Source organism: Lutra lutra, chromosome 9, assembly GCF_902655055.1.
Source record: "Lutra lutra chromosome 9, mLutLut1.2, whole genome shotgun sequence".
Lineage (NCBI taxonomy): Eukaryota > Metazoa > Chordata > Mammalia > Carnivora > Mustelidae > Lutra > Lutra lutra.
Window position 1 is genome coordinate 19,633,312 of NC_062286.1, and position 26,230 is coordinate 19,659,541.

A 26,230-nucleotide genomic window follows, 5' to 3' on the forward strand; every position below is an offset into this window, starting at 1 on the left:
GGATGGGCGACTCCCCCGAAGAACGCTGCAGCTGGAAAACGCGCGGCCCAGGACCTGGGAGCGACAGGCTGGGAAGGGCGCATCTTGGGGTTGGGGTTTCTGGGGAGACTGCTGGGGCCGCGGCAGGCGGAAGGCGGGAATTTGCCTGGGGCGGGGCGCGGCGGGGCGGGGCGGGGGGTCGGGGCGGCCTGGCAGTGGCCGAGCTAGGGGGAGGGACGTCTCATTAGCATAGCCTCCTCCCCTCCCGGCGCGGCCCTGCCCGGCAACCCGAGCGCAGGCCGGCCGCGCTCAGTCTGGGCGGCTGAATGGGCGCGGGGCTCCCGGCTCCGGCCCTTCCGCGTCCCGCCCTCGCTCCCGCTCCCGCCCCGCCCCGGCCTCCGCCGGCAGCCGCCATCCGCCGCCCAGGCTGTGAATGAAAGGCAGGCGCCGCCGGGGCTGGCTGCAGGCGACACGGCGACGCGGCCTCCCAGGAGGCGCTCGCCCCGCGGAGATGTACGGTAAGGAGGGCTCTGCCTCCGGGCTCGCAAACTTGCGGGGCGCGGACCATTGTCCCCCTGAGGGGCCCGGCGAGGCCAGGGGGCGCGGACTCGGTACCCGGCTGGGCTCTTTCTGTCGCTCTGTGCGCTCGCGGCTGCGCTGAGAGGACAAAGATGCTTGAGGCCGGGGACCCTGGGGTCCTCGGAAGTCCTTCGGGCCGGTAATGCGCGGGCGTGGGGCGGGTGGGCGGTGGTCCGTCAGGGGGCGGGGGGGCTGGAGTGACTCGAGCGGCTGCGTTGTGGGGAGAGCGGGTCTCCCCTGGAGCCGAGCAGGCAGGGAGCGTTGGTGGAGGTGGCCGTGTGACAGCATTTGCAGAATTAACAAAAGCGGGTTGCGCTGGGGAGTTTTATGCGGGAAGCCGGTCTGGGATTGCGGGGAGAGCTCGCTGCCTGCCTTGCGCCGGGCTCGGAGGATGAGGGGGGCGGCGCCGGTGCAGAGGGCTGGGGCGCGAGCCAGTCCTGGGAGCTTCTTGTCGCCGCCCCTGGAGGGACGTGGCCTCTGTCCACCCCTGCCGCCCGCGGGTCCCAGGTTCCCTAACTTCCAGATTAGCCTTCCTCAGTGATGAAGGGAGGAGACGCTGCTGAGGGTACAGCGCAGCTCTGGGGAGTGGGCCACCTTCTGGCTGTCACCACCCCCCACCCCCGACATCTCTTCCTCCCTTCCCCAACCATCCCCTCAACTGATGTGCAACAGTTAGCCAGACCCTCCTGATGCACAGTTCCGCTTTAAAAATTTGCCACGCATTTCTCTGGTTTGGAGGCATTGTGGGTGAAGAAAAGAGAGCAATTAGGGTCTCACATTGTATCTCTAATGAATGGAACACTGGAGACCCAGACCAGTCTAGGAATCAACGGCCTTATAGAGAGGCTCAGATGCTATGAACTGAGGGGTGTGTGTGTGTGTGTGTGTGTGTGTGTGTGTGTAAGAGAGAGATGATCCCGATGGACTAAGTCCATCAGGACCCAGGTCCGGGGTTCTGACAGCTCTTTAGGATCAGCCAAAACACTGGAGCTGTGCTCACCTCCCACCCCTGCTGCCAGTTAGGGGCTAAGGTGGCACCTGGGCGGTGAGCGTTGGGAGAAGAGCAAGTTCCCAATTTCACCCGCCACTGCTGAGGCCCTCTCAGCTGCCTCACTCTGCACACAGATACCATGAGTCACAAAGTTTGGTGGAGGCAGAGGAAGCTGAGCATGGTACAAAAGCTCCGCAGTCAGTGGGCCTCACTATTTAGAGAGAGAGAGAGAGAGAGAGATTCAGCCCTACCATCAGTGTCCTATCCTGTCCTGTGGTCACACATCTGCATTTTTGAGCCAGGTGGAGACATCAGCAGATCCCCCTCAGCGAGTATGATTTCTCTTGGATGCACCAAAGGGGGGGGGGTGGCTGGTCTGAGAGCGTGTTCTGCCGGCCAGTGGGGACTCTGCAGGAAGGTAACAAGGTGAATAAGCTGGGAGGTAACAAGCTTTTATAAGCTGGGAGGCTGTGAGGTTCCCAGGAGAAAGCCTATTTTCTTTCTTTCTGTTTCCCCCCCCTGTTCTTTTCTGCAGAGTGTGCGGGCTGGCACTGCAGATCACTTGACAAGAGCACGTGACTGCAGGGCACCTGCAATGGGGAAGGAGTAAGGACTGGGCCCATGAGAACGGGTGGGGGGGGGGTGCGGGATTAGGAACCGTAGTCCTGCTGGGCCACCTCTCTGCCTTTACTCTGAGACCGTTTCATAACTGATCTCGGGTATCTGGACATTGGGGGTCCCAGTCTGCCTCTGCTGTGGGAAGCAGATCCAGGAAGAACTGATGGGTACAGAGAAGTGAACTGGGAAGCCAACATATCTGGGTGTTATTTTTGGATACACCACAGCTTTTTCATTTCTCTGTTATGGTTTTATTCCTCCAGATGCAAACAGAGATGGCACTTACTCCTAAATCATTCATAGAAAGATTATAAAGAAAGAATCCTCTGGGCAGTTGCCTGCAGCAAAGGGAAGTCACGCCAATGCTGGTTGGGAGATTATTACTGAGTCTTGCTTAGTGCAAAGCCTTGTCTTAGGAGGTGTGAAAGGGAGGCTGCTCTCCAAAGGGAGGCCTCAGTGGCCTGGATTTCAGTGTTTTCTTGCGTTTTGTGAAAAGAAAGGGTCTGTGAGATACTTGTAGTCATTCTCTCTCCAGCAGTCAAGAGAGTGATGAAAAAAAGAAGTGGATAGAGAGGTTGGGAAGGCACAGAGACAGACTTTTTATATTTGGTTCTTGTTTTTCCCTATTTTCCAAGTGATTTGCTCAAGGTGACACGGTTAGGTGGAACAGGGGGAAATGAAAACAGGCTTCCTAGCTCAGTGCCCTTCTCCCCTCAAAGCCTCGGGTAAATGCTCATTAGGAAATGCCATGAGGGATGTTATTGGCTGATGGGCAGTGAGGCCCCATGTATGGCGAAAAGTCACCTAAAATTTAGGTAAAAGTGTCCCTTGACCACCCACCTTGGTGACTTGATCCCACTCTGAATTTGTAAAACCTGACTCCTGTTGGCACCTCACAGCTCCTTGGAGATGTGGGACAGACCTCCCTCAGCTCCCCTCTTTCCTCCTCCTCACCTTACCTCAGCCCCTGACAACTCAGTCTTTCTGCCTTCCTCAGTCTCCTCTCTCCCCTTCCTTCTGTCTATGGGAGAATGAGGGCCCCTTGTCTTGGCTAGAGGACACAGTGCTATTTGGGACAGAAAAAAATCTTAGAACTGGGGTCAGCCCATCTCCATCTAAGAGCCAGCTCATGGCTATGTGACTGCAGACAAGTGGGGTCATCTCTCGGGATTACATCTCGGTACGAACTGGTGGGGTGCCTGTCTATACCTGCCGAGTCTGTGGTGAGCCTCGAAGCTGGGTGGTGGGTGTAACAGGACGTTAAGAGGTTCTGCGCTCACAAGACAGGTTGCTGGAGAGCCTGGGCCCTTCAGATCCTGTCGGGCATTTTCCCTTCTCTCTTCCTCTCTGCCAGCTCCTGGAATGGCTGTTTGCATCACCTCCTGCTCCAGCCTAGCCTATCTTCCTTCACCAGCCGCTCAAGACTCACCCCCCACTGCCTCCTTACCATACACTCATTCCTAAACCCCAGTCATTTTCTGGAAATGGCTCTCCAAAGGGGGACTTTCCCACAGTCTTATTTATACCTAGGAACAGAGGTTGATAAAGGAGCTAGAAAAATAAAAGCACTTGGTCCTGGGGTAGGAAGACCGAAAGCAAATTTTCTGGAAAAAATAGGGTTCCCCTTAATGTTTCTTTGTGTTAGAATTGTATAACTAAGTTTCCCTAGTCCTCTCTCCTGGGATGGAGCCACAGGGGTCCTGCCAAGGAGTGTCCCACTTACCCATTGAGGTGAGACAGAGCTCTCTGAGAGATGATACCCTCCAGGATGAAGGGAGTGGGCCGTGGAGAGCGATTGGACAGGATTTCCCCAGAACCCCATACAGTCCCTAGAGCCCCATCCCTCTAGAACAAAAGCTGCTCACCTCCGGGTCCTGCCTTGTCCTCAGCATTTGCCTTTCTTCATGCTCTGTGGTTGAGAATGCAGACTGTAGGGAAGGGAGCCATGGTGGACAACTTTCTGGAAAGATGCCTGACACAGCACACTCGTGTGCAACCCATGTGGATGGCGTGGAGAAGCCGCAGGGTGGGGCTGACTCCCTCGGAGGTGTAAGGCTCACTGTTGCAGAAAGCTCTACAGCTCCTGATGCTCCCATCATGGGCAACTCCCACAGCGTGTACACACACACGCACACGCATGCACATGGGCTGCAGCCTCCTCCCTCAAATCTCGAGGCTCCTGTAGCCCTATGGTGCAGTGTCTGGCTTGGGACAGGAGCCCTGTGCCCTGCCTCCTCTTACCTCCCCCTACCCAACTCCTTTAGTCCTCTCAGGAGCGGGCGGGATCTCCCTGCGGCTCACAGTTCAGTGAATCCAAACGCAGTTTTCTTTTTGCACATGTATGAAAGTAGACCTTAATATTACCTTACAGAAAGTCTAGAAAAAAGAGGAGGGAAAAGACCGTCCACAATCCTATACACTAAAACCAATGTTTTAAAAAATACCATCATATGAATGACCACTAGGATTTTGTACTCATCTTTTTGCCCTTTTCCTTGCGATTTCTTGCCCCATCCTGGCTGGGTTACCCTTGGTGTGAGGGTGAGGGAGCACCGGTGGGGGGACCCCATAGCCTGGGTCTGAACCCCGACTCTGCCCTTCTGGTAACCTTGGACCTGAGCCTTTCTGAACCTGTTTCCTGGCTCTGCAAAGATGACAACCCCCGCCCACCTCACTGCAGAGATTAATCAGGATGAGAATGCTGCCCCCACTCTCTCCTTCCCTTTCTTCAACTCTCTCCTGTGTCTTAATAAAAAAGCCAGGGGGAAACAAAAATGTATGTCCCATAAGCTTGATACCAGTGCCTGTGAGCCTGTTCCTTACATCAGACACCACCACCATCACCACCACCAACAACAACAACAAAAAAAAAAAAAAAAAGAAAGAAAGAAAATCTAATTTGAAAAGCGTTTTTTTTTCCTGGTAGTCATCCAAATCTTCTAGAAAATCTGGAAAACATAGTAAACTATAAACAAGTATAACTGCTTTTACTGTTTTGATATCTTTCCTTCATGCATTTGTTTGTGTGGTTGGAATTACTCATTTTACATAATTTTATATTGTATTTTTTTCTACTTTAACATTGGAATATAAGCATTCCTTCCCCCCTCCCCCCACCCAGGTTAATGGCTGCCATTTCTAATGGCTACGTAACAGTCCACCAAGTGGAAGTATAATTTCCTTCTCCTACATTTAGGTTGTACATACAGTATTATAACCCTGGGAAGGATACCAAAGCTTTCTCTGAATTTTAGAATATTTCCCTAGCAGCTCTCTAAATGCGACGATCAAGGTATATGAACATTTAGAATATTTGTTACATATTGTCAAATTATTTTCAGTTTGTATCAGTTACAATTCCACTAGCAGTTGTGAGAGTACCTAACCCCCAGTACCCTCAACACCATTAAATACTGAGATTTCCCCCTAACCTGTGCTAATTTGATAGAAAAGTTGTATCATTTTAACTTGTATTCTTTATTTCTAGTGGTCAAACATTTCGCACGTTTTTAAACCATTTGCATTTTAGTGAATTCGCAAACAAGTGAGTGCCTTATTTATTGAAGATCTTAACTCCTTGCCTGTCAATCGCTCCACGCGTTGTGTTTGAAGGGAAACGGATAGACATTGTCAACTATTTCTGGAGTGTCAGCTACATGTGATACTCTGAGAGGCATCCAAGGGGGATACAAAAACATCGAGAAGTCCCTTCCATCAAGAAGATGGAATTATTTGAATTATTTCAGTAGGTAACCAGGTTGTAAAACGTGCAAGACTGCAAATGATACAAAGGTGGATTCGGTTGCACAGTGTTGCAACAGTGTTGCAGGACCCGGGGGTGACTCATTAGCTGTTCAGCCCGAAGCATCTCCAGGTGGGAGAGACCACTGCCAGGTGGAGCCATTTGGAAGGACTTTCGAGGGGGTCTGAAGGCTGGATGGGGAGAGAGGTACGGGTGTGCCAGGTGGCGGCACCAATGTGAGAACGCACAAGGAAGTGGGGAAAGAGAAGACCCGTCCAGAGAGAATTAGGGGCGGGGGATCCCTGGGTTTGGGCAGAGGTTAGGTGAGGAATGACTTGATGGAGATTTTGTCAAGATAAATGCTTTTCACTTATCTCCAGGAGCATTAGGAGCCATTGAAGATTTTAAACTGCCAAAAGGCTGATTGGCAAAGTTGATTGTTTTGGGAAATGAAGCTGGGGGCACTGTGCAGAAAGGGGTTGGGGTGGGGAATGAAGTGAAAATGAAGAAAAGCAGAGACCGTTCTTGTAGCCACAGGCAGTAGCCGAAGGAGTGAGAAAGCCTTGGAACACTTACAATTGTGCATTTTCAGTGGGAAATGTTTGTGTCTTTAAAAAAAAAAAAAAAAAGGCAGTAGGACGGGGTGGGGGGGTGGCGGGGAGGGGAATTGAAACATAAAAAAAATTCTCTTGCTACATAAATATGGGTTATATAAGCACATATAGAAAACAGTTTTTTGGGCTCCTGGGTGGCTCAGTGGGTTAAAGTCTCTGCCTTCGGCTCGGGTCATGATCCCGGGGTCCTGGGATCGAGCCTGCATCAGGCTTTCTGCTTATCAGGGAGCCTGCTTTCCCTTCCTCTCTCTTTGCCTGCCGCTCTGCCTACTTGTGATCTCTGCCTGTCAAATAAATAAATAAAATCTTTTAAAAAAAACCAGTTTTTCTCTCAAAAAAATTTTTTTTGAAAGAAATAAGCATAGTTTAAAGTGAGTGCTAAATTACTTAGTGCTGTAAAGTTATTATAATCTAACTTGTTCTAAAGATGATTTGGAGCCTATACTTTACACACACACATATACACATGTACACACACCTGCACTACAATAAATAAAGAGATCAAAGCAAGGAAAATCTAAGAATTATTCAGAAAAAAATAAAGCCGGGAACAAAGTTATTTCAGGGGGGAAGAAAGTGCATACCAGCAGGCCCTGTTGCAAATTCAGTTTTGAATTTTCTACAGGAAATTCAGTTTTGAGCTTCCTGTAGGCCAAAAAAGAGGGAAAGAGTCATTTGCAAGACTCACAGCATCTACAGATTTTTTTTTTTTTTTAATTCAGTTACCTAGGCCCCAACCAAACAGCTTTTTGAGATGCTAAGGTCTGAGAGAAAATCCTCTGAGTTCCTCCAAAAAGAGGAGATATTTCATAAATATTGGTCTAAATTAGATTTTTCTTTTGTAAATGTAGTTCTCTTAATCTGCTCTAAACCAGTCTGGAGGGTACCAGAGTCCTGTCCAAATGCAAGTTTGTGGGTTCTGATTCCTTACCTTGAAATTGTCCCTGGCTCTGTTCTCGGCTTGTCCCAGTTCACAAATGTGATTTCTCGGGGCGCCTGGGTGGCTCAGTGGGTTAAAGCCTCTGCCTTCGGCTCAGGTCATGATCCCAGGGTCCTAGGATTGAGTCCTGCATCGGGCTCTCTGCTCAGTGGGGAGCCTGCTCCCTCTTCTCTCTCTGCCTGCCTCTCTGCCTACTTGTGATCGCTCTCTTTCAAATAAATAAATAAAATCTTTTTTAAAAAATGTGATTTCTCCTCCCAAGGATGAACGTGAACCTTCAGAGATGTTGCTCCCTGGAGAAGACATTCCTGCCTTTACAGTTAGGGAGGCTGGCTGGTCACTCTGGCTCATGTGCCTTAGTTTACTTCCCCTCCAGTATTTCTCTTGTCTCTTCTCCACTAGACTGTCCGCTCCATGTAAACAGGGAACTCATTTCTCTCTCTCCCCCCACTGCCTCTTTAGGGCATAGGACACTGCCTGGTACAGAGTAAGGCACTGGAGAACTTGATTGAAGGAGTGAATCCCAAGTTAAGTGTCGTCTTTTTTATTTATCTTTGTAATTCCTGAACCCTCTTCGTATTTCAGCCTTAAATGTGTTTCGAATCGCAGTACAATTACTGTTATTGTAGTTTCCTTTCAGTGGGCATTTCCGTGTGCCAAGCTAGTCGTCTAAGCACTTTTTATGTATTAACTGACTTAATCTTCCCCAAATTATGTTAGGGATTATTATTTTCATTTTAGAAATGAGAACATGGAGGCATTGAGAGGTTTAGTAACCTGCCCACGGCTACACAGTTACATGATAGGGCTGAAAGAGAATCTAGGCGTTTCCTTTGCAGAGTTCGCTGTACCTCACAGACTCACACATGTTGATTTGGGCCATGCAGGAGAGTGCAGAAGGCAGGGATGGACCCCTGGGAGGGAATGAGCCTTCCCCTTGGGCCCAAGCCAGTCAGCACGGCAACTGAGAGGCCTCACTCCTGAGTCAGAGCCTGTGCCTCTGGGCACCCTTCTTACCTCCTTCATCATTGTTTTGTTTTTTGGGAGAGAAAGGCCCCTGGGAAAGCCCTAGGTGTGGATAAGTAAGCAGGAAAGGAGCCAGGAGAGCAAGTTGGTGAGGCCGAAAGATAGGATACAGGAGCCCATGATGGCATGAGAACCAAGGAGGCACGGGTGTGCATCTTCAGAGAGGGACACGTAGGGGAGCAGAGGGAGGCTGTCACGACTACCACTGAGTCACACACATGCGTAGATGGCAGTGTTCTTAACCCACTGAGCCATCCAGGCGCCCCGATGGCAGTGTTCTTAAAGACGTGCTCCACGGTAAGTGCTTGGCCTGGAGGAGAACAGAGACGGGAGACCTTCTTTAGCAGGAGGACCTCCTGTTTCTCTGAAAGTTTGCCTGTGAATTAAAACTCTTTCCCTGTGTCTTCTGGTCTGGCCAGTCCGGATGTGGCAGTCACTGACTCTGAGGGGTGGGTCAGGACTGAGCAATGTGTGGGAGAGAGGGACCATGGTGCCAGTCCCAGATGGCCACTTCCCAGCTGTAGGACCCTGGACAGATAGTTCCCCTCCCTCTGAGCCCATTTCGTCCCCTGTAAAATGGGGATAATCGGGCAGCCTGATGTAGGGAGGGTATACTGAGGGAGTCAAAAGGGCTAACGTCTAGGTGAGTGTGTTTCCATTGCAGAACATTATGCCTATCAAAGGTGATATTATCCCCAGCCAAGCAATTCTAATGGATGCCTCTGGGGCCCCGTGTACAAGGGTGGAAATGTTATGTTTAGACTGTGTTTGTTAGATGCTTCAGAAGGGTCTGGTAAAAACAATGTAAAACCAGAGAGCTGCTTCCATATTGTGAGCTAGATACCCACTTCTGTGAAATCTCCCTGTCTGATTGGGCCCCTGAGATGGGATGGCTGTAACGCTGATAATGTCGAGGGTTTCCTGTCTCGTTCGTAGAGGATCGGCCAAGGGTTGGCGGTCTGTGACCATGTCCCTTTCATCCCTGCACCAGAAAGACAAGAAAAATCTCAGAGACCACAAAGAGGATGGACGTGGCCCCTTTAGCCAAGCCTTATACTATAAGTTTTTGTGCATTACTGACATTTACCAATGTTTACTCTGTGTCATTCTACTTATTATCGCAACTCAGAAAGGTCCTCGGGTGGTGGATGCCATTCTTTCTGTGGCTGAGCTGAGGGCACTGAGATTTGGAAGTCCAACGATTTGCTCAAGGTCATGTGGCTGGTCGAAGTCATTTCTCTTCCCTGTCTCCTAAGCAGGTGCTCACAGAGCTTTGTGTGAGATCAAACACTGCCTTTTTACCTCGTGGCAATTAGTGTGCCTTATGCCTTATGCCAAACAGCAAATTTCACTGTGAGGGAAGATTTCCAAGCCGACTATTTGAGTAGATTTGGCACAGTTTCTTTGTCGCTTTACATCTAGGACTTTTAAGCTCAGCGCCCTAGTGCACATCCTGTGGTCTGAATATAAATCGGAGAATTAGGACTTCTGGGTTCGAATACTGATTTTGTCGTCATCCTACAGAAAGACCCAGATAAATTCAAGCACCTGGGAAGCAAGAGTCTTCGCTTCGTAGCTTGGCAGAGTGCCATGCTTTATCTCATGCTTATTGAGAAAGACTTTGCTCTGTGTCCCAACTTTCTTTTTAGGTGGATAATACTTTAAATAACATTTGTACATTGTATGAAGAAGAATCCCCAAATTACAAGAACATTTATAAACACCTTGGCAGAGATCCCTTAGAAAGGAATACTTGTAATAGGATGTCTTCTCACTACTTGTACAGGAGGGATGCTTCTAGAACAGAAGCATCCAAGACGATGCTGAAAGAAATCAAGAGCTCAGCAGCCTCCTGCCACATCTTCGTGTCCCCGCTGTATCTTATGCTCTGCTGTTATTTTTGTCATTTATTTGTCACACCGAGTGTCATTTCTTTCTTTCTACACTAGATCTGTCACACTTTTGAAGATACAGCCCGTATCTTAATTATTTTTCCTAGCTTGCAGCAGAGATCTTTGGTATGTAGTAAGAGCTCAAATATTTGCATTGAACTATAGAATAGTTATGTGTCATTCATCCATCCATCCATCCATCCACATAAAACGAGCAGCCCATGTTTCCAGGACACCAATGATAGTGGGCAAGGCAGGGGGCTGGTGTCTCAGAAAGAATCCCATAGTGAGGGGCACCTGGGTGGCTCAGTGGGTTAAGGCCTCTGCCTTTGGCTCAGGTCGTGATCTCAGGGTCCTCGCATCGAGCCCCGCATGGGGCTCTCTGCTCAGCAGGGAGCCTGCTTCCCCCTCTCTCTCTGCCTGCCTCTCTGCCTACTTGTGATCTCTCTCTCTCTGTTAAATAAATAAATAAATAAAATCTTTAAAAAAAAAAAAAAAGAATCCTGTAGCAATAGCAATAGTATTTCGCCATTTTACCTTGTCTTCCCGCATTGGTCATAAGGCTATATGGTGTAAAGAATATGCCAAAATATAGCCATTTGACTTTTCCTCTAGACTTCGATGGCGTTAGTCATGAGAAACAGCCCCTTGGCCTGCCCGCAGAAACGTGAAGGGCAATTAGAGAGACATTTTCACACACTTCCTCCTTGGTTTGTGAAGTTCAGAATAAATGTCACAATCTTTTTCTTCAAAAAGGAAGGTCACTTAGTAGTATAATTATGGGTAAATCTTTCCTTTGCTTTCCATTCATATCTTTTGTGCATTATTCTTTTGTAAAACAAGAAAGATAAAAGGCCTTTTGAGGCAAAGGCAATGAAATGCCTGTTTTCTTGTTGCTTGGAAGCACCTGACCAGAATGTTCCTGGATAAAGCACTACAAAGCTTTCTGCACCCTCATTCTCAGAGCTGGATTTCGGAGGCTCTGAGTGGAAGAGCAGGTGTGCGAATCTTGGCTGAGGTTCATATACAGACAGAATAGAAGAGGGAACAAACACCAGGGGCTTCCCATATTATTTCCATCAAACTCCTGAAAGTGCTTGATCTTACGAGCTGCCTGGGCCAGCAGCTGGTAAATACAGGACACACGTCTGTCTTGAGAAGTTTTGCCCCAAAGCTATTCCACAGCACCGCTAGGAATGTCCTCTTCTCCCCAGACAACACTGTCAGAGAAGAACAAGGCTGAGTGTTCTGAGGAGTGGGCGGTGCTGGACGACGTACAAGGCTTTCCTTCTGCTTGATCAAGGACATTCATTTCTGTGCTTGGAGGGAGAGTTGGCCATCAGGGCTGATTCTAGCTCCGTGAATTTGAGCAAAATTCTTAAACTCCTTCAGATTTGGTTTCACTGTCTGCAAATTGGGAGAGCTGGACTGGATGGTCTTGACGGGTTCCCCGGTTCTTGGGTCTGCGAACGGGTTGGAGCATCTGTCTGTCCCATTGTGGGGGAAGCAGGGGCTGAGGGTGCACTGACAATAGGATTTATCAAAAGATCCATAGGGCGATGTAAACACCGTGATCTCAGGTCCTTTACGGAACCTGGCTATGCATCCATTTCCTCACTGATCAGATGAGGGTAACGATCCCTTTGTTAATACAAAGAGTGTCCATGCTGGGGTCCTTTTGAATGGGGTGGTGCCAGCTGACAAGTATGTTGGGGTGAGCTTGGATAAGAGCTGTGTACATTCCAAGTGCTGGGCACTACTATTCTTGCTCTCTGTATATGCAAATTTCACAAAAATCCTGGGTGGGAGGTGTTCCTTTCCACTGACCCGTTTTCAGATAATGATGAGAACATTCAGAAAAGGGGGGGGGGCATCGGGCTGACTCAGTTGGTGAAGCATGTGACTCTCGATCTCAGGGTTCTAAATTCAAGCCCCATGTTGGGTATAGAGGTTACTTAAAAATAAAATCTTAAAAAAAAAAAAAAAAAAAAAGTCCAGGAAAGTTAAATGACTTGTTGGAGGTCAACCAGCTCATTAAGTGGCATAGCCAAGAAAAGAATCAGGTCTGTTTCATTCCAATGTTATTTTCATCTGTTATGCCTGGATTCTTACTGAAAACACCATCATTAATTGGACTACATCAAAATTTAAAACTTTTGTGCACCAAAGGGCCCTACGAACAGAGTATAAATGCAGCCCATGAAATGGGAGAAAATACTTGCAAATCAGATATCTGATAAGAAATTTCTCTCCAGGGATGCCTGGGTGGCTCAGTGGGTTAAAGCCTCTGCCTTTGACTCAGGTCATGATCCCAGGGTCCTGGGATCCAGCCCCGCATCAGGCTCTCTGCTCAGCGGGGAGCCTGCTTCCCTTCCTCTCTCTCTGGCTGCCTCTCTGCCTACCTGTGATCTCTGTCAAATAAATGAATAAAATCTTAAAAAAAAAGAAAAGAAAAGAAAAGAAATTTCTCTCCAGAATATATGAAGAGAGCTGGAGCATCTGGGTAGCTCAGTCAGTTAAATGTCCAACTCTTGATTTTGGCTCAGGTCTGATCTCAGGGTGGTGAGATTGAGCCTCCCATCAGGCTCCACACTGGGTGTGAAACCTGCTTAAGACTTTCTTTCCTTCTCCTTCTGCCTCTCCCTCCCCACCCAAACGCACTCTCTCTCTCTAAAAAAAAAAAAAAAAAAAGTGCCTACAATTCAACAACAACAAACCTGTTTAAAAATGGGCAAAGGACCTGAATAGACATTTCTTCAAAGATATATAAATGGCAACAAGCCATTTATATATCTATATCTATATCTATATCTATATATATCAGGCAACAAGCCTGAAAAGATGCTCAGGGTCAGGAATTATTAGGAAGATGCAAATCAAAATCACAATGATGTGTCATCTCAGAGTCACAGGGATGGCTGTTATCAAAAACCCAGAAGTGTCAGCGAGGATATGGAGAAATTGGAAGCCTTGTGCACTGCTGGTAGGAATGCAAAATGGTGCAGCCATTATGGAAAACAGTAAGGCGGTTCCTCAAAAAACTAAAAATAGAATTACCATATGATCCAGTAATTCCACTTCTGGATATATACCAAAAGAAGTGAAAAACAGGGCCTCAAAAAGGTATTTGCACACCCACGGTCATAGCAGCATTATTCAAAATAGCGCAAAGTGGAAGCAACCCAAGTGCTTATCCACAGATAAATGGATAAGCAAAATGTGACCTATGTGTACAGTGGGATATCACTCCGCCTCAGACATCGCTGATGACCTAGCATTAGTCACTTGATTGCTCAGGGGTGGATAGAAAAGGAGACCAGAAATTATGGTGTCCTCATATTCTTTGGGTCTCCGAAAAATTCCTCTAACTTGAATGAAGAATATCATTGAAGTACCTTTTTTTTTTTTTTTTTAAAGAAGGAAGATTTACATAAATAAAATTGAGGGCGTGTCTGTTAATGCCCTGCAGGGGGGGCGTGGCCAGAAGGATGGCGCGATTTGACGGGGGAGGGGGGAAGGGGGAGGGGGGTGGGTGGGTAATCAGGGGTGGTCTGCTTGGCTGGCAAGTGCGTAATCACCTGGCCGGGGCGTATCCCAAGGAGCTGGCGGCTGTCCTTGTGAGCAGTGAAACGGAAGCTCCATGAGAGGTCCAGAGGCGTACAAGACATATTCCATAGAAGAGAAGAAATCGTGAATTCAGACGTTGGCCCCCACTGAACCAGAGGGGCTGGCACTCGCTAAATTGCAGGTTGAATTTTTGATCAAGCCGCCTGTCACTCAGGCAGCTCGAAATGGCCCGCTTTGAGGTGAGCAGCAACAAGACTTTTTTTTTTTTTTTTTTACAAAAAAGCTCATGCTCCACTAGGGAGCCAGCCTATAATCAGTGCGTGTGTCCCCGCCTTGAAAGAAATCTACTGGAATACTAGCCGTGGTTATTTCTGCGGGACAGGACCATGGATCGTTTTCTTTAAAAACTATTTTGCATTTTTCACATTTCGTGTAGTGAGCGTGTGTTTCCTGATGGCAGAACGTAAACATAATTAAAAGCAGTTTTCATCGTCAAAAGCCTGCGGAGAGTTTTCTAGAACCTTCTCATCATGTTGTAGAAACAATTTTGCAAGAATGCATGCAAAAACACGAAATTAGAAATCAGAATGTGGTTGGGGGAGGGGCTTGCCTAGAAAGGGGGATTCTTTAGAGGGATCTGAAATGTTTAATCTCTTGTTTGAGTGGTGGCCACACAGATGTATAAACAGTTGTCAAAACTCAAGGCAGTGGACTCTTAAGATCTGGGCATCTATTGCATGTTAATTATATTGCAATAAGACCGTAGGAAACCCAGGAGAAGAAGAAAACACGCACGCAAACAATAGCGGGTCTGTTCTGCATTGCTGGCAAGTCGGCAGGCCGGGACAGCCAAGGACCTGTGCCAGCCGGCTCCAGGGATCTTACCCACAGCCCCAGATGGTCCCCGGCACCCCAGGAAAAGCGGCCATTGAGAGCGGCTGGTCAGGGGGGTTAGGCTGCTAGACAACTTCCGTGCTGAGCAGAGAGTGGAGGAAGCCGCCCCGGGGAAGTCCAGCTCTTTGCTGGCAGCCGGGGAGCTGATGGTGCTGGCAGGGCTGTGGGCAGAGGGCCCACAGAGCGGGGCCATCTGGTGGAAGGCCTTCTGAGCACTGCCACTGGCATTCCTGGGACTCTGAATGACAAAATAAAGCCTGGCTTGACCAGGTCTACAGCAGCGTCTCGGCACCAGCATTGGCCTGGCTGATGTCTGAGCGGGGTCCCACGTGGGTACAGGATTGATTTTTCCATTTCCTCCCTGGGGCTGCTGTGACCTCATAGCCTACAGTCCTGTCTTTTGCCAAAGAATTCAGAGCCTTTAATGGCCTTATTATTCACCTGTTCTTAATAATTCTTTTTTTTTTTTAATTTTTTTATTTGACAGAGACAATGAGAGAGGGAACACAAGCAAAAGGAGTGGGAGAGGGAGAAGCAGGGAGCCTGATTTGGGACTCGATCAGGGGATCCTGGGATCATGACCTGAGCCAAAGGCAGATGCTTAACGACTGAGCCACCCAGATGCCCCTCGCCTGTTCTTAATAATTCTTAATAATGTGCTGGCTTGTGACATCTCTGTACAAAGGCCTGTGCCTCCCCAGCTAATTTTTTTTTTTCCTAATGACAATGGAAAGGAATGAATCTCAGCATCACCTTGGCAGGCCAGGGTCAAGTGTGAACAGCCTGGGTTTCGATTCCAACTACCTCACCTAACAGTTGTGTGACTTTGGATAAGTTACTTCACTGCTCTAAGCCTCCGTTTTCCTCATCTGTAAAATGGGGACAGTAGACCTCGCCTCAATATTGTTGGGTTACATAAAATAATGCATTCAAACCTCTTAACAGTTCCTGACACAGAATGAGAGCTGAATGTTAGCCGAGGTTAGTATTAACAGGTGAGGTCATAATAGACATTTTACTACCAGCATCCTTTGTAATGATAACAGAGCAGTAATAGGGCCCTAGGATATGGTTCCAAGGAGGCTTTCCGCACTCATTGAGAGCTTTCCAAGGAGCTGTTCCTTTCCAGCTGGGTTTCTGCTTTCAGAGACGCACTCGACTGAGCTGCCTTAGTCCACCTGTCTTTTGCTTCTTGCAGAGGGTGGAACTTGCTGGAGGGACTTTCTTCCTCGTGCGGGCTTGGCCAGAGCACCCATGCGCGCTAGAGCCGCTTCATTCCAAATAGGTCTTGGCTGTGCTTGGCCCGCTGCTTACTTGGCATTTTTAGCATGACTCAACCTAGTACTTGTTTTGCATTTTTGCAGAATTCTGGTACTTGCTCCTGATTCTGTTTTGCATTTCAAAAGTGTTGCTTCTGAAATTTCCCTCTGGCACCGAGACCACCCTGGTCCTGGCTTTATTTTTCAGCAGCTCTGGGCACGATGCCGATTTTGTGCTCTGGCACCGGCGGCGCGGGCTGTGACAGACTCTCTGATTATATATTTGGACTCCGAAGTGATTGATCTTGGATTCGTAGCCTGTTAGAGTCTGCATCTTAAATCTGCTAGTTCCTCTACATATTTAGAGCGCTTACACTTGCTCTCAATCAGTTTGGCTCCCTAACAATGAAGCTTCCTCTGGTTTCTATATTTGATACTGTGTGTTCATTTGGAAAGCTGGAGGTGAGTAACCCTGCTTTTTATAGGCTGCCTGGTGACCGCAGTAGGAAGCCGGACGTATTATGGGAATGGGGAAGGCATATATGTGTTGTAAATCCTAAATCCTAATTTCTGGTTCTTAGCTCCCAACTTAAACCAAATTGCCAGTGAAATTTCTAACACTGCACTGTTTTCATGTGAGAGAGTCTACCGATTGTTCTGCAAGCTTTTTGAAGGCAGGACTTATCTAATGGAAGGCTTCTTAGCCTCCATAGTTCAAATGTCCTTGAAAAAAAAAAAATGAGGGGAGCCTGCATGGCTCAGTGGGTTAAAGCTTCTGCCTTTGGCTCAGGGTCCTGGGATCGAGCCCCACATCGGGCTCTCTGCTCGGCCGGTAGACTGCTTCCCTTCCTCTCTCTCTGCCTGCCTCTCTGCCTACTTGTGATCTCTGTCTCAAATAAATAAATAAATAAATAAATAAATAAATAAATAAATAAATGAAATGCCTCAGTGTGCTGTATTCAGATGAATGAATTTCCACAATGAGCTCAGAACATCTTACAGACAACTATACACGTAAGGATTAACTTTCCCCCTTTGAGCTCATGGATGAGGATTCCCTGGGCTTCAAAGGCCCACAAAATACTATCTTCCACAAGTGGAATCTTTTTAAGTAGTACTAAGGGAATCATAAAAGAGCAACAATGCTCTGTTAACAGAAATTCTATCATCAAAGCTACAAAATATGTCTAGGGTCCTGAGGCCACCCTCGAAGCACAAAGTCGGAGGGACACCTCAGAAGTTGGCCCCCAGCCCAGGGGCCTGCGCCGCTGATCCTGGAGGCGACCCGTTGGTCCTCAAGTACGCACGCCTGGCAGCGGGGCTGCTGAGCTGCCAAAGCAACGTGTCCCCCGTGATGGCTGCATAGACAGACCAAGCATTACCTTTGCTGTTGTTAAATAAAATGACTCATGTCATATTCTAGACCCTTCTAAACCAGAAGCGATGGAAACTGACGTTACACCTCTCCTCCTCCCTCCCTGGTGGCTGTCCACTTACCCATTCTATTTGAGATTGCACTGTCCCCTCTCTACAGAAAACCTGTCTGGAAAGCTGCCAGCTGGTGCATTTGAGTTTTTCCTATCTTGACCATTTGTACTTCTTGAAACTCCCTTTGACCCCAAACTGCCATGACAGGTGGCCCTGGATGCTCACCTCCAACTGATGGCAAGTGTCCTTGCTGGTCGCTGTGCAGACACCGTGAGGCTCTGCCCTCACTGTCTCCAAGTGTCCCCCTGGAAAGCCCCTCTCCTACCCTTCAGCTGTCAACTCCCCTCGATGACCCTCATGGGAAAAGAGAGGGAGAGAGGCCGAGGGGAGCCCACACTTTGGCCACCTCACCTATGGTCCTCCAGCCTGATCCCAAAAGTCATCCCTCACCCCCGGGGCAGGTGAGCCACCAGCAAGCAGAAGCCCTTCCTTCCTCCTGACTTCCCTTTTTACCTACTCACCACTCCACTGTGGTGAGATACTGAATTTGCTTTGACTGCCCTGTCACACCCTCACCCAGTGTGACTCCCTTACGTCCGTTCGTCACATCTCCAAGTGGGCACTGCTAGTTCACCATTTGTCTTGATCCTCTGCCTGGGGAGTCCCATTCCCAGTGGCCTACAGGAGGGGCAGACCCCGTTCCTTCCATGCACAATCCATTGGAAGTAGATTCCTTACATTCTTCGGCACAATAAAATGTGGTCGAGGGGCACCTGGCTGACTCAGCCAGTGATCCTGGGGTTGTGAGTTCAAGTCCCACATTGTGCATAGAGATTACCTTTAAAAAAAAAAAAGAGAGAGAAGAAAAAGTAAAGGGGGTTGAGACTGTCATTTACTAATGACGACAGTTCTCCTCTTGTGTTCTATTTCTTTTCATCTTCTACCCCGTCTTATGTACTCATTTAATGTACTCCATGGGTTTGGGCTGTACGCATGGGGGTGTGCAAGTGTGAATAAATGAAATGACTCCTGGCTCTTTCACAGCAACTTTGTGTCAAAATTCCAGCAAGAACCAAGCTGAGCAAGTGCAGAAAACAGCCCGTGTGTGTGTGTGTGTGTGTGTGTGTGTGTGCGCGCGTGTGTTTGTGTTTAAATTCTCAGATTCCAAATATTTGAACAGAAAATTCTTCCTGTCACATTTGAAGAGAAAATGGAAGAAACATGAAAATTATGGATGTTTATGTATTACCCATACATTACACATCGTTTTGTATTTTTTAAAGATGTTATTGATTTATTTAATTGACAGAGAGAGAGAGACAGCGAGAGAGGGAACACAAGCAGGGCGAGTGGGAGAGGGAGAAGCAGACTTCCTGCTGAGCAGGGGGCCGGATGCAGGGCTCAATCCTAGGACCCTGGGGCCATGACCTGAGCCGAAGGCAGATGCCCAATGACTGGGCCATCCAGGCACCCCTGTTTTGTATTATATAACACAGAACCATTTGGGGGGGAGGAAATTGAAATAATATTTTAATATTTAATATTTAATAGTCAATGTTATTATTTAATAATAATTTAGACTAAAGGTCTAAGCCAGAGCTGTCCGGGAGAACTGGCTATGGTTATACACATGTTTTGTATCCGCCTTGTTTGGTATGGAAACCACTAGCCACGTGTGGCTGTTGACCACAGAAAATGTGGCCACTGTGCCTGAGGAACTGAGCTCTAAGTTTTATTTAATTTAAACCACACGTGGCTGGTGGCTTCCGTGGTGGGGACTCTGTCCCCTCCTCCCCAGCCCCCAAGCGGCACCCCTACTACCCCATGCTGGAGGTAACCGCTGCTAACCCTGCATTGTGGGGGATCCTCACTAGACTTTCTGGGTGCATGTACGCCTGTTTCACACACATGTTTACACACGTGCCGCATTTGCTTGGCATGCACATGTTTCACACCCATGGAATCATGGCATACGTGTTGTGCACACGTACAAAAGGAGGCTTCCTTTTGAATTGACAGTCTGTTGGGAGAGTTCCTGGGAGCAGCGCTCAGAGCCCTACTTTATTCATCCCAGGGGCTGCGTAGTGTCCTTTGCCTGGAGGTTCACTGGGTTGTTTAGCTGGTTCCCTCTTGATGACCATTTAGGCTGTTTCCAAACAAAGCCACCAACCCGTTCCTACCTGCTTCCCTGTGCATCTAGGCAGGTGCAGACACTCAGAATGGCATTCTGAGCCAAGGGGAGGAAAAGTACCCATGTTCCACCCATGATTCTTCAAGGCCGTGTTCTCCTAGACCATGCATGCAGGATCGGAGCCGACAGTGACCAGGAGCCATTCTTCTTCTTCTTATTATTATTATCATTATTATTTTGTAGGAAGCTGGCACCCTGTAATACGGTGATCTTTATTTTCACTGTCCATGCTCAGACGTTGAAACCTAGATTCCATCAAACAGGCTGCAACTCACTCAGAAAATACTGAGACTTTAATAACAATCTGAAGATGACACAGACAGCATTCATCAAGATAAGCAAGCCGAGTGCAACACAGAACTGGAGAAAACCCCGGAATGTTCCGTGCCTCCTTTTTTTAGTTTGATTTCTCAAACCACGGGCATTATTCCCATCTTGGGGCACAAAATAAGGTAACTGGGCTTACAGGCCTGTCTGTTTGCTGGCACCTGAAAATTGGGTGTTGAGCAATGAGACAAACAAAGATTCATTGTCTGATCCGTACCAGAGAGTCATTTTCAAAGGGAGCCAAAGGAGGCCGAGGCTTTGGGAAGAGCTGGGAGTCCATGTGAATTGAAGAGAGAGGACTTTGCCTGTCCTGGTGGCTACAGTCTATCTATCTAGTACTTCTTTTTTTTTTCCCCCTAATGTCAAAGCATGCTGAAATAAAAGTTGTTAAAGGTTCTGCACAAGTTTTTTTTTTTCCCCTCAGTGGTTACCAGGGGTTACTGGTGGTGATTTTAAAGTTTAACCCTGGAGGAGGAATGTGGCAAACAGCACGTAGCATCCTATAATTTGGAAATGGCCCCTCCGCAGCCAGGAGAGGGAAGGGGCCATCGTCCAACCCAGAACCAGCAAAGGAGAAAGGAACGGAAGTGAGAACAGGGAAGGGGAACAGCGGCTTGGAGGGAACAGAGCCTGATAATCAGGCTTGCAGGCAAATGGAACCAGGGGCTGGCAGTGGTGGTGGGGAGGATGGAAATGTCTAGTGTGTCTGAGCTTGAAAACAAAGGAGAAAGTTCACTGTGGTTTATATCCCCAACAGGTCAGGCTGTTTCCTTTCCTGAACATCTCTTGTCCTGATTTAATCTTAATTTTTCATAGTTTGTGCCATCCCCTGAACACATATTAACATATACCTCATATACCTTTCTCTCAGCCCATCCTAGAATGTTTCCAAGTTGTCACCCCATCTTCAAAATCATGTCAGTGAGGGTTGCCCTTAAGTTACTTCTCTGAATCCATTCCAGGCAGCTGGCTACCTTCACTCCCAGTTCCTTTGTTTACAAACAGCATGGCGAGCGTGTATCCTGTGCCTGCGATTCGCAGACATCTGGAAAACAGGAGAGCCCGTGCTGGACGGCTCCTCTCCATTGTTTTCCCTCCAGATTTTTATCAGCTCTCAGCGCACTGATTTTACTGGACAGTGTTCAGACTCACCTCAGTTCACCTTCTTTGTCACGGCCAATGCCATATCTCGCGTGTCGCTCTGACTTGGTGCTCACTGCAGCTGGCATTCCACAGCCAGGGCCGGGTTTCTGTCATGGTGAAGCGCCACTGGGGGTGGGGGTCCCTGTTTTGGTCACTAGTTGCAAGTAGTGGACTTCTGCCTTCATCTCTGTGAGGTCAGCACGGGCCATGGGCTGTTCTTACTCGGACCGTGACCATCGGGCCCTTCCTCTCTCTTCTCTTTTGCCCTCACCCTGACTCTGGCCTTTCTTGTCCTAAACCTTGGTTCCTGCTCCTTGTTCTGATGGCTTCCTTTCTTCCATTCTCTCCAAAGTCAGATTCAGCTGTCCAAATTACTTTTGTTAGTCTTCCCAGGACACTCTGCTCACCCTCTCACACCTGTTTTTTCAACAAACCCTCAGGTAGCTCCCCTTCACCTATGAGATACTTTATCAATTTCTGGAAATTCGTCCTAAGAAAATAATCCAAAAAATGATAAAAAGCTGAAATGGACACACACTCATACTAACATTATTTTTAATAGTGTGAACATGTAAACAAGAGAAATGTCAAAGAATATGGAAAAGGTTCAGCAAATGATAATAGATCTCCTCGCTGGGATTTTAAGTCACATTAACAATGATGGTTATGATGACAATTCAGCAACAGGAAAAATGCTTATGAAATAAGGAGACCTAACAGCTCACATTTACGGACGCCTACTGTATACCACGTCCTGCTAGGTGTTTTATTCATCTCCCACAAACAAGGAAATCAGCAGAGGGCTTGCATGACCCATCTGAGATCATATAGTTCGTAGTCCCGGTTTTCCAAAGCATGTTCTTTGTATGCTATAAAATACCAAACGGTAGCTATGTTATGACACAATTTCTGTTTGGAGTGAGTACCTGGTAGGTCCACATCCTTCAAGGCTCTGCCCAAATTCTACCTCCCCCAGAGAGTTCATCTTCCTCAACCAACCCAACCTAATTCAGTCTTCTCTGAATTACTATAACACATGCAACTTTGTTTGAGAAAACTCTGTCCACCAGCTTGATTTACATTCATTTATTGGTTGTGCCTTTCTCTCCAAATAGACTGTAAGAGTTTTGAAAACCAGATCTGTGTCTTGTTAGCACCTTGTGTACTTCTGGCCTAGGAGGGGAGAGACATAATAGGGGCTCCATGAATGTGTTGACAAGCCTATTTCTCTCTCCAGTGGTAGCCAAGCTAGCGCGGGGCTGGCTGGTCATTGAAAGGGGTAGTGGGAGAGGTTCTAGCATGACATTGGTCTTATGCCCCCCCGGAGCAGATCAGAGTCCTATGTCAAGGTCGTCTGCCAATTACCATCTCCACTCAAAGCAAGTGCCTTTGCCTTTGTTATATGCCAACTTTTAAAAAACTTCTTATTTTGAAAAATGTATTTACAGGGAGTTGCAAAGAAATGTCCCAGGAGAGCCTGTGAACCCTTTACCCACCACGCCCTGTGTCTGCTTCTTGCATAAGAGTCATTGAGTATCGATACCTGGAAACTGACATTGGTATAATGTCAGTTTCAGAGCTGGTTCAGATTTCATCGTCAGTTATATATAACTTAAAAAAATAATAATCCACCTTGGAAATTATCTTTTTCCACCTGGGCACATTTTCTTCACTCTTGCCTGACATACTGACTCTCACTTCAAATCTTTAAGCACATCACTGCTCTGAAGTCAGAGGCCTCTCTTGCTCTGTTCCTGACTCTGTTCCTTGCTCCCTGTGTGGTCTTGGTCAAATTAGTTAACCTCTCTGAGCTCTGATTTTCTCATCCAGAAAGTGGTAATACTAACCTCATGGAAACCTTGTTTTAAGTGTGACGTGATTAACCTAGGCACGTGATATCCTAGACACGAAGGAAATGCCAGTGTGTCCTTTCTACCCTCTAGATACACGGAAAGCCCTTTTTTTCTCACGATTTAATGGAATCCTTCGCATTCAAATAGTGTTCTAATTTAGTCTCCTCTCAAAATTACTTTTCCATTCCATCTCATTACCTCCGCAGTCCTGCTCTGTGTATGTGGAACATTTAATTAATATGATTCTGATTATATGTTCCATCTTCCTGTCCAATATATTTTTATTCCTATTTTTGCCTCTCAGTAACTTAAGGTATCTGAGGACAGACCTCTGTGCTTTGATTTCTATCAAAGGGATGGTGCCATCTGTAAAACGAGGATGAATACATCAACCTCACAGATTTTTTGTAAAGATTAAACAGACAAATGCAAGTCAGCATAGCACCTGGTCCAGCCAGAGTCAAAGCATGGTAATAGCTGCTTGGGGGTGCTTCTATCTGGAGCCTTGTCCTTGGGCATCCGAGAGGTGATGCGGATCTACCTGGATTTGGATTTAAATCCCTAAATTGTTGTTTTGTGCTTTATGTCACACTCCAAGTATAAAATAAAACCAAGAGACTGTCAGGGTCATTCTTGCTCTGAAATTCCATTTTATTCTGTCTTGCCTTCTCTCTCCTAAGTGGGCAAAGAGATTTTAATAATCATTATTAGAGCAATATTAATGATGATAACAGCTAATAGTTTCTGAGTGCTTATTATATGCTAGAAATTCTGGCTTCTCAGAACTTTCCTTGTGTTAACTCAGCCCGTCTTCACTGCAAACCTATGGAGTGGTTCTGTTATGCCCATTTTATTGATGAGTAGCCGAAGGCACAGAGGGCTTGAATACCTTGCCTAAGTGTGTACAACTGATGAGACCTGGAATTGGGGCTGTAATCTGGGCTGTCCGCCTCCTGAAAATAGTTGGGATAAATTTTCCCCACTATCAGTGGTTCTAAGAGACAAAGAATAGAGAAACATTCTGTTTATTTTTACTTATTTTTGTCTTCTCTTAGAGAGAGATAGATGGAGAGAGCGGGAGTCGTCGGGGTATGGGCAGAGGAATGGCAGAGGGAGAGAGAGAATCTTAAGCAGGCTCCTTGCCCAGCACATAGCCTGACATGGGGCTCAAACCCACAACCCTGAGATCATGACCTGAGCCAAAATCCAAGTGTCTGACGTTCAACCAACTGAGCTATACCCATGCGTCCCACATTCTGTTTATTTTAATGAATTTCTCGCTTGAAGAGCAATACCAAAGCCCAGAGAAGCTTACAGTTAGTAAAGAATGGAAGCCTTGACATAAAATCAATTGGACACGTTTCTTTCTTTTTTTTTTTTTTTTTATTCCCATTCTCTATTAAGGTGGCAATCAGATTAACCAAGATTGGCTGGAAAGCAGTGAGTGTGTTAGAAATGTGGGGGGCCCAAAAAGGTTTTGCTGCTGACAGGTACAGGTTTGTCAGACATTGTCTGGCCCAAACTGTCTCCCCAGGGACAATTCATTTGCTGTTTAATTCCATTCCCAATAAAATCTGCCTGGAAACTTGGACCCTGCCTCCTTCCTCAGGCTCATTTTCATCATTGTATCCTCTTGGTCCCTTTGTTCCCAAATCTTCTTGGACAGCGAGAGACAGGTGCTGGTCCCCACAGACACCCTCTCCAATGCACCACAAGTCCGGCAGCCACGGGTCACCATTTGATTTCCTGATGCCCCAAAAAACCAACCCAGGCTTTCCCTGCACGATTTCTGGCTTTAATTACCAAGGGCAAATCGCCACATCATTCAGGATAATGAAAAATTAGAAACAACAGAGAGAAATGATTAAATAAATCAGAGTCTGGTCAAAAGGTTGAGTAGTGAGTAGCTAGGAAAATGAGGTTCTGGAAAATATTTAGTGGGAAGGTAGATACAGTACAAAAAGAAGAAGAAAGGTTTTAACACTATACTGTTTGATACCAGTTTTATGCTTGTATTTAAAAATATGCACAAACACAGAAACAAACACACTAATTTTGAAGGAGGGACAACAAACTTTATAGGAAATTGAAAAGGAAATGAACAGAGCAAGAATTACTAGTGAAAAACAAAAAGAACATACATTCGGGGCACCTGGGTGGCTCAGTCGTTAAGCGTCTGCCTTCAGTTCAGGTCATGATCCGTGGGTCCTGGGATTCGCCCGCATCAGACTCCCTGCTAGGCGGGAAGCTTCCTTCTCTCTCCCACTCCCCCTGCTTGGGTTCCCTCTCTCGCTGTGTCTCTCTCTCTGTCAAATAAATACATAAAATATTAAAAAAAAAAAAAAAGAACATACAATTGTATCTTTAAGAATTTTCATGGAGGGCACCTGGGTGGCTCAGTGTGTTAAGCTTCTGCCTTCGGCTCGGGTCATTGATCTCAGGGTCCTGGTATCAAGCTCTGCATCATGCTCTCTGCTCAGCAGGGAGCCTGCTTCCCCCTCTTTCTCTGCCTGCTTCTCTGCCTACTTGTGGTCTCTCTGTCAAATAAATAAATAAAATCTTTAAAAGAAAAAAAAAGAATTTTCATGGAACATGTTCTCTAACACAGGTGAACTGCTCTGAGAAAAGGTAGTAAGAAAATATTCTAATGTAGTGCTGCCTACTAGAACTTTCTGTGATGATGGAAAGGTTACATTATCTCCGTGCTGTCTAATACAGCATCTGCTAGCCACGTGAATACTTACCATGATTTCACTAAAATTTTTTTTTAAGATTTTTATTTATTTATTTGACAGAGATCACAAGTAGGCAGAGAGGCAGGCAGAGAGAGAGAGAGGAGGAAACAGGCTCCCCGCCGAGCAGAGAGCCTGATGCGGGGCTCAATCCCAGGATCCTGGGATCATGACCTGAGCCAAAGGCAGAGGCTTTAACCCACTGAGCCACCCAGGCGCCCCGATTTCACTAAAATTTTAATAGTGAATCACAGAGAGTGTGATTATGTGATGTTTACATTCATTTTTATTTCTTGCTATTTTACAAATGTATACACATGAGCATGGATTCCTTTTAAAATCAGAAACAAGGGACACCTGGGTGGCTCAGTTGGCTGGACGACTGCCTTCAGCTCAGGTCATGATCCCGGAGTCCCAGGATCGAGTTCCGCATCGGGCTCTCAGCAACATGGGGA

At 47.1% G+C, this 26,230-nt stretch overlaps 1 protein-coding gene across 4 annotated transcripts in view; it reads left to right on the forward strand.

The window, feature by feature from the left end:
- The first annotated feature begins 293 nt into the window (after window positions 1-293).
- The window catches only part of EFR3B (EFR3 homolog B), an 89,517-nt gene continuing 63,580 nt past the window's right edge, over window positions 294-26,230 (forward strand). For 3 of the 4 annotated variants that reach the window (XM_047746177.1, XM_047746178.1, XM_047746179.1), the window contains exon 1: window positions 297-497. In XM_047746177.1, coding sequence (XP_047602133.1) covers window positions 413-497 — 85 coding nt within the window. In that variant the 5' untranslated portion in view covers window positions 297-412. Of the gene's footprint in view, window positions 498-26,230 lie in introns of all 4 variants that reach the window. The other variant, XM_047746181.1, reaches the window with a different exon arrangement.